The sequence below is a fragment of the Xiphias gladius genome, chromosome 1 (assembly GCF_016859285.1).
Source record: "Xiphias gladius isolate SHS-SW01 ecotype Sanya breed wild chromosome 1, ASM1685928v1, whole genome shotgun sequence".
Classification (NCBI taxonomy): Eukaryota; Metazoa; Chordata; class Actinopteri; order Istiophoriformes; family Xiphiidae; genus Xiphias; species Xiphias gladius.
The window spans coordinates 17,933,323-17,942,618 of NC_053400.1; the positions used below are offsets into that span (position 1 = coordinate 17,933,323).

A 9,296-nucleotide genomic window follows, 5' to 3' on the forward strand; every position below is an offset into this window, starting at 1 on the left:
CATCAGCTGCCGAGACATAAACATTGGATTGCAGTTGTGTGTTAGTGGGTGTGTGTGCATATCTGGAAAGGCCAGAGTGGCGACAGAATAATATTGCACTGAGGAAGGATTGCATTCCTGCTACAGAATACTACCCAATCACTTGAGTCAATCACACACACACTCCCTTTGTCTGTTTCACGCTCACACTTCCTTTTTACCAAACCTCACCATTTTGGCACTGACATTTTAAAGAGTCTCACGGTAGCCAATATTTATTTGCTTTCTGCTCCTGTTTTGCATTTAAAGAATGGGGAAATCTCAATCTTAATCTTTAATATGTATTAATCTGACAGATTTGAATTGTTTTTGTGGTTGATGGTGTTGCTGGAGTTGGACAAACAGGGAGACAGAATAGTGGAATATGACTTGCTGACTCTGCTCTCTGGTCCAGTTTTCAATTTTAATCCACAATATTACAAGAGCAGAAACTATAGAGTTATTAAACTGACAAAATGAAAACCTTAAACTGACCTTTGGTGAGTTTTGGGTGTATCTACAGGTTGACCCAAAATACTAACCTATATCAGGAATGTCCAAAAGGGCAAAAAAACAATGAGCTGAAAACAGGAGACCACAACCAAACAGATTAGAGATTTATCCCTCTTTTGACCTACTAAGATGAGAGTTTGTATTGTGTTTTACTTAGATTCTGTTTTAGTCTTTTCACAAGAAATACAAAAGTGATGCTTTCCCGCCTTAAAACCAAGACGTGTTAACTACAAAAAGGTGAAACAGAAGTAAATGCTGTTGTTAAAAGCATTAATGTGCACCTTGTTGGAGGACTGTTACTTCCAACAACTACAAAAATGAGATTCCTCTAGTTCACAAATTTAATTTCTGCTATGAAAATTTGACGCTGCTGATACCGGGTTACATCATGAATTATTGTACACCAGTTTTAGAGGCGGATTGCAGATTTGTTGTAGCTCATATGATTTCCTGGTAAGTTTTATTGTTGTCTGTAACATTTGAAGTGAACGTACTGCAGGTCTGCAGATCATTTCCACCTTAACCTCATCCACCATCTGGTCAGTTTTTCAGTAAAAGGTGCTGGAGGCAAAAGCATGTGTGGATGATGCCTCCAGAAACTCTAGTGTCTGTCTGCAGGCACTGAACCAATCACAAATCTACCTAACATATCCACCAGTGCCTGTGTTACACAAGGTAAAGCAGCTGTGAAATGATCGTGTTGGAAGCGGGGCTGAGCAAAATGAACAACTGGGAGATAGTGGTACGAGTACAGACATATCACGAGTACTATGACAACCGCAACAGTTATGGGACAATTATCAGATACACGGGATGTAAAGTATTTCTTGTGCCTTAATCCTTGGCAAGTGCTGGAGTAGAGGTTCAATTCAAAGTCGAACTGCAGAATCACGACACCACGCGGGTGCATTAGCAAACATCAGACTGTGCCAGTGTATTGTATATCTGTAGTCCCACCATACAGGCACCGCACTTGTCACTACAGCATCAAGTTAACCCCGATTATCTTTATCACTATCACTAGACAGTTTGGGAACCACTGGTTTAGGCAAATAAAAGCTGAGTAAAGTCTGACAACATGGAGCGGTGCCAGTTAAACTGAAATATCCTAAGATGACCGCTTTACAGATGGCAAATCTTACCTCAACCAAAGTTACATTTTCGCCCCAACAGTGGTAACAATATAGGAATTGCTTGACAATAGTATTGATCAATAGAAAGGTCTTCTCCAGTGCACCTGCATGAGAAGTGCATCTGCAAAGGATCTCAGAATAGCAAAGTGGTCTCTCCAGTTTTCATCCACTTCTCAGTTTTGTTGTCTAGTGTCTAATGAGCATGACTGCCTCACAGAGCTGCCATCGAAGATGTGGACTTTTGGTTTTGTTTCTGAAAAAGTATCTCAATATATTTTCCATTGTGAGAAACAAAAATATTTTTGGTAATCTATAGTCAAACTGTTTTCTCATATCTCAATATTGTGAATAACTAGAATTTAGTAGGGAACTAAAACAAACCTTTTTTTTTTTTTTTTTAACCACAGCATGTTGTCTTTATTTCAGAGAAGGCAAATTCATCTTTTTTTGCGTGATTTCAAAGCATGTTTGAGCAAACAAAGACTTTCTGTAGGGACACCAGGCTCGCCCCAATAGCGACCAATATGCAAATTTCCTCATTTTCACAGGGTTAGAAGCTGTTGTGACATTTCAGCTTCTTCAAAGAACAGAAAACTTTGACTTCATATCATTTATCAGTGCAAATTGCATAATTGTTATTTTTGTATGAAAATAATCTCTTCAGTAACATCAAACTGATATTAAAAACCAGAACAAAATAATTTTAAAAAACTACAAATAAACAAAAACAGCATATTTTTCTTAAAGCTAATGTGTATATATATGTATGTTTCTTTTTTTCAATCGCTCCCTAATTGTAGAGACCATGCAGTGTACAAGATTTTAGTGCACTCACACTGTCCTTTCATATTAGGATAGAAACTTTACAGTAAGTTGGCTACAGGCTGCATGATGGCTTAAAGATTAAAAAACAATCCCCAACATCCTGGGATGAAATAATGTGTTGTTAAAGACAACAGGCACTTTAGGGTAAACCCCAGGCTCTGTGCTAACATGGATTTCAACACAAAGCAGCTGTGACTGACAGGAGGTCTGGTGCTGAGGGTTGGACCGTTGTTTATCCAAACTCCCCAAAAGCCTCAGTAAATTTAGGCACGGATGAGTTCCGCTGATCTAGTTCTGAAGGCAATCATGCATTTTCATGCACTGCCAGTTTGTATCATCAGACAGTGCTGTTCTCGCCTGCAGGTCGTTGGTTGCTGTATCCGCAGCACACTTCAATTGGCAGAACTAAAATAAGAACTAAGATCCTTTTGAACTAACTAACTGAGAACTAACTGGTGATATATCAGCATATATGAAGTTTAGAAATAGTGTCACCATTATACAATTTGACAGCACTGACAAGTTTATTTTTCAGCTTACCAATAACAATATACTGTTATTGGATTTTTTTTAATTCTGAAATATCAATAGAGGCATTCAACTCAAAATTCCAATATCGGTCAGGCTCTTATCTGCATTTTTAAATTTGAATTTTAAATTTATCTTGTTGCGTCTGTTGATAAATACATGATGGAACAATTATGAGTGCTTTTAAACAATTGATGTAAGGCCTCCAAAAAACTGACTATATGTGATAGATGTGTCCTGACGAATGTACTAACCATTTTGCAGGTTATTTGTCTTTAGCTGTTAAATAAGAAAAACATCTTCAGAGAGATACATATCATAAAAAGGGTGCATTTTGTAAAGAGACCGAACAACAATCTTTTTAGGCCAATACTGATGATTGATTTTTGATGTTTAATGGTAGTCTTATAAGGATACATTAGCAAAATTTTTTTTTTTTATGATAAACATCAAATAATGACAAATCTTTAACAAAGATCCCTCAAATTTTGGTGAAAAATATTTGTGACTAGGATATGTATTGAACAGGACATTTTACCGGTTGAAAAATAAACTAGTCAGTGCTCTCTAGTAGACAAACCATGTAAGTATGCTAATTTAAAAGAATTAGTGCCCTTTCAAAGTTTGCCTGCATGACACCATCCAATAAAAGTAAACAGTCAGAGATTTTAATTTTTACACTATTACAGTGAGTCCATGAAGTAGCCCTTGGTACTGTATACGACACTTCATTACAAGAACTGGAGGAAAAAAACAACATCCTTAACAAATAAACAGCATTGAAAACTTCAGTTGAGACCATCTCTGCTGGGGATCATCTCTGCTGGGGATCACCATCATTAGACTTCAACATACTGAAACCTGTCCTGAAGCAATGGCATATGTCTGAGAGTCACAGCCCCTATAACCTGCACTATGACTGCATGAGCAGATGCAGCTTTTGTTGGATAATTTCAGAGTTCATGGTCCACAGGAACTCTGTCAGTCCCCCAGTGAGCAGCTCCTCCATGGGAACAAACTGCAGAACCTGTCTGTCCCAGCCAGAAGACTGACTTTTATCCTCCTCTCCTCTTAACAGCTGACTCATGCAGTCATGGACGTCAGTGAGAAAAGGGAGTATTCGAGCAGCAGCTTCAGGGCAGAAGCCAGCACACACAAGCAATGTCCCGACTACGCCAGAGGCGGGCGGACACCTGAACGTCACTGAGCGAAAACACACATGCAGGCAGAGCACAACAGCTGCTGTGACACGGGTGAGGGCAGAAAACACAGGCAGCAGCAGAGCATCCCCCGAGTTCAGGGTCTGCAGGGAAAACACAACACAGCCTAAGAGCTGCTGCTGGTACAGCGGCTCCCCATCGTGCAGTGTGATGCAGCCTCTTTGAGGATATGAAGGCTCTGCAGAAAATGTTAAGACTAAATCCCCAATTTGGCTCTCACAGGCACCCCACACTGAGCGGCTGCCAAACACCATACACTGCCTCTTCTTGTTGTTCCCATCACTGTCGCCTTTGAAGACGCAAATACCTGCAACGCTGGACAAGATGGAGGCTGTGCAAACCACATGGCAAGAGTCACAGGGAGGTACACGAGTCCAGTCTACTACTGTGTCTATCAGGGCTTCATTCAGGTGGTTTAATAGGCCTCCTTCACAGAACGGAGAGTTTCTGAGTGCAGGCAGTGCCGCCCCGACGATAACGTACCATGAATCCACGTGACACTCGGACAGGGGGCCTTCCAACACGCAGCCTGTCCCACCGGCCTCAGTGCAGTGTCTCTGTATCCAGGTGGCATGGTAACCCCGCTTGATACGCTCCCTCCAGGTCAGGGTCTGCAGCTCCCGCCGCTCATTAAAGGAGCCTGTTTGCTTCGTCTGCCCCAGAGGTCGGCCCGCTGAGACGCTGCAGCAGGCGGGACTCACCGTGTTACGGGAGATCCATCGGCTCCGTGGGAGGAAGCTCACCTACAAACAGAGAGAAACTCGATCAAGTTGAAACTCAGACTTTCTGAAAGTGTTTACTGTCAGCTAAAATGAAACCTGAGACTGATGTTGGATTTATTTGTATTTGAGCACAAAAAACTGCATATCAGAACCTAAAGTGCCTTCCAAGGGTATATAATACTTTGAATCTAAATTAGTTACAGAAATACAGTTTCTACCATGAAAATTATCTGCAACTCTATTGCAGACTGCCAAGGAGAAATTAAAGATTTTGTATTTCATACAGATTGAAGATAAAGTTTATTTTTTAAAAAGTCCTATTCAAAAACATGGGAATAGCTAATTTCGTCATGTCATGTCCTTGAACATGCCTAAAGCAGAGAGGGGTGAATACTTGCTGAAGCTACTTTCTAACAGCTACTAAATGGACCTTTAGGTGAAATTGTTTGTCAGCTGATGTTTCAAAGGTCCGGACTGAACTTTGACAGACCTCCTACCTGGAATCGCTGCAGGTATTCGTGAGCCGTACAGTCCCTGATGTGGTCGAGCCGCTGCCTCTGCTCTGTGCTGATACCTTCAAACAGTCGCAGATTTTCTGTAATAGTCTCCACCTGCAGCATGTGGAAGTAAGAGCACACTTCTTCATGCTGTCTCAGAAACGACTCTGGAATAAGTGCATTTGGGAAAAGTGCCTCTCGGTCAGCCAGATGTGGCCCATAATTACGAATGAGTTTTGAGAGCAAAGGCCGCACAGCTTCCTTGCCGTCATAGTTCAGACACACAACATAAACCTCAGAGTTGCCTGCCTTGCTGGTGGCGGGTTTGAAGACGTTAACAGACTGGAAACAGCAGTTGAGCAAGTAGAGTAAGCAGACGGAGGAGTGCTCATATAACGTGAACATTTTCAGCACAAAGGAGCCACCAGGGCTCAGGAGCAGCAGTGCAGCTGTGACCTCGCAGTAATGCAGTGACGCAACCAGCGCCTCCTGCTCATCCGGGTTCTCCTGGCAGTCAAAACTACCATCTGCAGTCACTATGTCAACTCTACGCATGTTAGAAACAAACACCTGAAGCTCCAGCAAGTGTTTCTGGAGCATGAGGTTTCCTGTGTTATCTGAGCCAAAGAACCACCAGGGCAGTGTGTTAGCGATTAACCGGTCATCTGCAATGGTCGTGCTCCCCCCGTTGGCCTCGTGGTAAGGGTTGAGAGTGTTGGCGGCCCAACTCCAGTCACAGTAGCGTGTGGATTCGCTGGTTTTGATGTAGTGGTTCAGAGCGGCTATAAAGGCCCCTGGAGCTTCACACAGGTGGACAGTGTTCAGCTCTCCACTCTGAAGAGCCTCCTGTGGAAGAAGAATATAGGTTCCCAGGATCTCGTAGAATTTGCACCAGGCCTGAGTGCAGACCTCAGCGTTGGCAGCAGAACGTACGGCAACGATCACCTTCCCGGCTCGATTGGTGGAATTGGTGTGCTGATGCCAGACCTGGACATTCTTGTCACTGAGCTGGTTTTTTACAGCGTTCAGCGACACCTTCAGGGCCTGCAGCCGGCAATGCTCCTCCGCTGGGTGTCTGAGAGCAACATTCGGATCGGGGATACACCAGTCCCCATTGGACGGTTTCACATAGGTTCTAACTTTAATAAAAAGACCTTGAATTTCAGCCAGTGTTTCAGGGTCAACTGCCACCATATGGTTGAAATGCTGCGGCTTGCCGACTTTCCTCCTGGTCCCATTGCCTGAGCTCATCCTCCACACCTGTTGTAGGAGAACAACGAGGAGTTAGACATGCACTGATTTAAAAAATCCACTTTCTGTTTTGATGTAACCCGCCGGACCTGCTTACAGTGCATGGCAAAGAAACAGACTCGATCTTTAAGGAAAAAAAATGTGCAATCTGCAGTACATTTCACAGTGAATTATACCAAGGCTTAGCTCTGCAACCCTTTATTTTTTCTACATGCATGAGTGGTGTTGAATTACAAATGTCGACCCATTGTGACGTGGTGCCCTCAGGCAACAGGGCAGACTGTGAATACTGGTGATTACCTCAAAAGACTGAGGCTTCAACCACTCAGAATAACAAGAGATTTTCTACATCACTACTAAAACACACAGTCTCTACAGTTATCTTAAAAAATGTGTTGCTTAACTTTAAGAAACCACGTACCTCAACATTGTCAGCTGTTCATGAGCTAAGGAAAACAGTCCAGTTTTCAGCTTTGTGATGATGCATTTTTCAGATAATCCAATGAATTTTTTAAATGAAAATTTCCCCAACTCAAAATGGAATGCTTAATTCTTCCGTTTTTCTGAAAATTTCAAAATCACTTTATTTGGAGGTACATTTTCACAAGACAGTGACATTATGTTTGTTTACCACGGTGTGGGTGACGCAGGAGCATGGGCTTTAAAAAACTATATCCAGGTCAATCTGTAATGGCAAGACATTTTACTAAGCCATATTAAACTTCATCATGGTGTGCTAGAAATTATTTTTAACAATTCATGTAATTATTGAGCAATCTCTAATTCATGACATAAAAATAATTTACAGTCAGAATCATATTAACCCCAGAGCTAATTCTCCGCTCCTGTGCACATGATTTAGATGACAACACTGGACAGGAGAACATATTTCTAGGATATTTCTTGATTAGTCTGAAGTGTCTCAGTGATGAATGGCAATATACGGCATATATCTAACGACAGCACATTCATCAACTATTCATCGTAAATCACTCTGATAAGCACTGCTGCTGTGTATGAAAGTCACCCGCTCTGTGCTGTGTTTCTGCTGTTGTTATCTTAAACTAACAAGAAAAACAGTCTGATGTTACTGTTTTATCCATGAAAGAGATGCAGAGAGGCAATTAAATACAGTCAGAGAGTTGAGATCAGTGTAACACTGTAACACAAGACTGCATCTTCACAGATGTGCTGTAAGATTATAAAGAATCTGTGAGAGCTGGGCTGTAGCTCATTAAATACAACCCTAAGGTAAAAATCAACTCACAAACGAACATTAAGTTAGAATTACCTACATGCTTTTTAGCCATAGGTAAGTTGAAATAAAATTTATAGTAAACAATTAGTTGATTCATTGTCTTGTTGAATGACAGAAAATTGATCAATTAATTATAACAATAGTTTTAAGTTATTTGCCAAATAAAAATGCCAAACATTTGTACGATCCAGCTTCTCAAACGTGAGAATTTGCAGCTTTTCTCTATCCAACATCATTATAAGCTAAATACCTTTTTGTTTTGTTGTTTTGTTTGTTTGTTTTTGTTAATACAATACAAGCAACTACAAGGTGAGACCTTGGGCTCTAAACACCTGTGATAGGGCTTTATCATTATTTCCTGCCATTTTATTAAGTAAGAATTTAATCCAATTAGAATGAAAACATACATTGGTTTAATTAAAATCTAAATCCATGTTTATTCCATTCCAATGATTTTCAGTATTTCAGCGGAACAAAACGCTGCACTTTTCCGACATAATGAGATCTCATGTTGTGACAGATTTTTGTCAAATTAAATTTATCATTCACACCATATGACAATTTTGTCATAACGAGGAAGCAGAGTGAGTGAATTATCACCCACTGAATCACTGTCTAGCCTGAGTGATAGTCGTAGCTGTATCACAGATTCAGTCATAATTGTGTTTCTTCGCCCAAGAAACACAATGGGATGGTTGAAATTCGAAACTCTGGCGACATTAAGAACTGGACTGTTACCTCCCAAACTGGATATACGGTGTGCACGAATCCAGTTTGATCATCTATCTCCTGCACAGTCTGTGGGAAAAACCATTTGCTGCTCACACAATCTGAAACAAATGATTGGTGTGAGGTAAAAAAAAAAAAAAAAAAAATTCTAATAATAATGAGTGTATGAATAAAACTTTACAACTGTGTTAAGGCAACTAGCCTTAGTCTAGCTGCATGTTTTGGACTGTAAGGGACAGTGAAAAGACTCCCGTATGATAAATGCTGTTTGTGGAAAACACGAATTTTTGTGATATATATTTTGTTTGCCCCCACTCCGGAGCTGAATGGGACACTTCCAACAGCGCGGTGCTTATGGCCGAGTTGTGTTTCCTAAAACACGCCGTGGCTGAATTTACTGACACGTGTTGTTCATTAAATTATTTCAGAGTGACCTCCCAGCCCCTGTGCACAGTCTGTGGAGCTGCCTGTCGATAGCAGGAACACTAACAGCCTGAAAACATGGAATATGAACTCACCGGACCGTGGCTGCTGACAGGGAACCGAACCAGGCTTCACGTGACCCAGAAAAACACTGCGCATGCGGCAGGGGCGACTGGGTG

At 41.3% G+C, this 9,296-nt stretch overlaps 1 protein-coding gene across 4 annotated transcripts; it reads right to left on the minus strand.

The window, feature by feature from the left end:
• Positions 1 to 2,037: 2,037 nt before the first annotated feature.
• On the minus strand, positions 2,038 to 9,296 carry cmtr2 (cap methyltransferase 2). Of its 4 annotated transcripts, none has more exons than XM_040133008.1 (4): positions 9,213 to 9,274; positions 7,129 to 7,270; positions 5,457 to 6,716; positions 2,038 to 4,980 (listed from the first exon to the last, which is right to left on the minus strand). In XM_040133008.1, the coding sequence occupies exons 3-4, from the start codon at positions 6,705 to 6,707 to the stop codon at positions 3,931 to 3,933; spliced, it is 2,301 nt and encodes a 766-aa protein (XP_039988942.1). In that variant the 5' UTR covers positions 6,708 to 6,716; positions 7,129 to 7,270; positions 9,213 to 9,274; the 3' UTR covers positions 2,038 to 3,930. The 4 variants fall into 4 exon arrangements, with proteins under 4 accessions (XP_039988942.1, XP_039988961.1, XP_039988952.1 ...); XM_040133027.1 differs by lacking the exon at positions 7,129 to 7,270 and adding an exon at positions 8,704 to 8,795 and having other exon boundaries at positions 9,213 to 9,272; XM_040133018.1 differs by lacking the exon at positions 9,213 to 9,274 and adding an exon at positions 8,704 to 8,782.

Bases quoted from the DNA above. Each gene is read 5' to 3' on its own strand.
- cmtr2 (XM_040132999.1), bottom strand. From the start codon at position 6,707: ATGAGCTCAGGCAATGGGACCAGGAGGAAAGTCGGCAAGCCGCAGCAT. The intron at 4,981-5,456 runs GTAGGAGGTCTG...CTCTGTTTGTAG, and splicing joins AATACCTGCAGCGATTCCAG to GTGAGCTTCCTCCCACGGAG.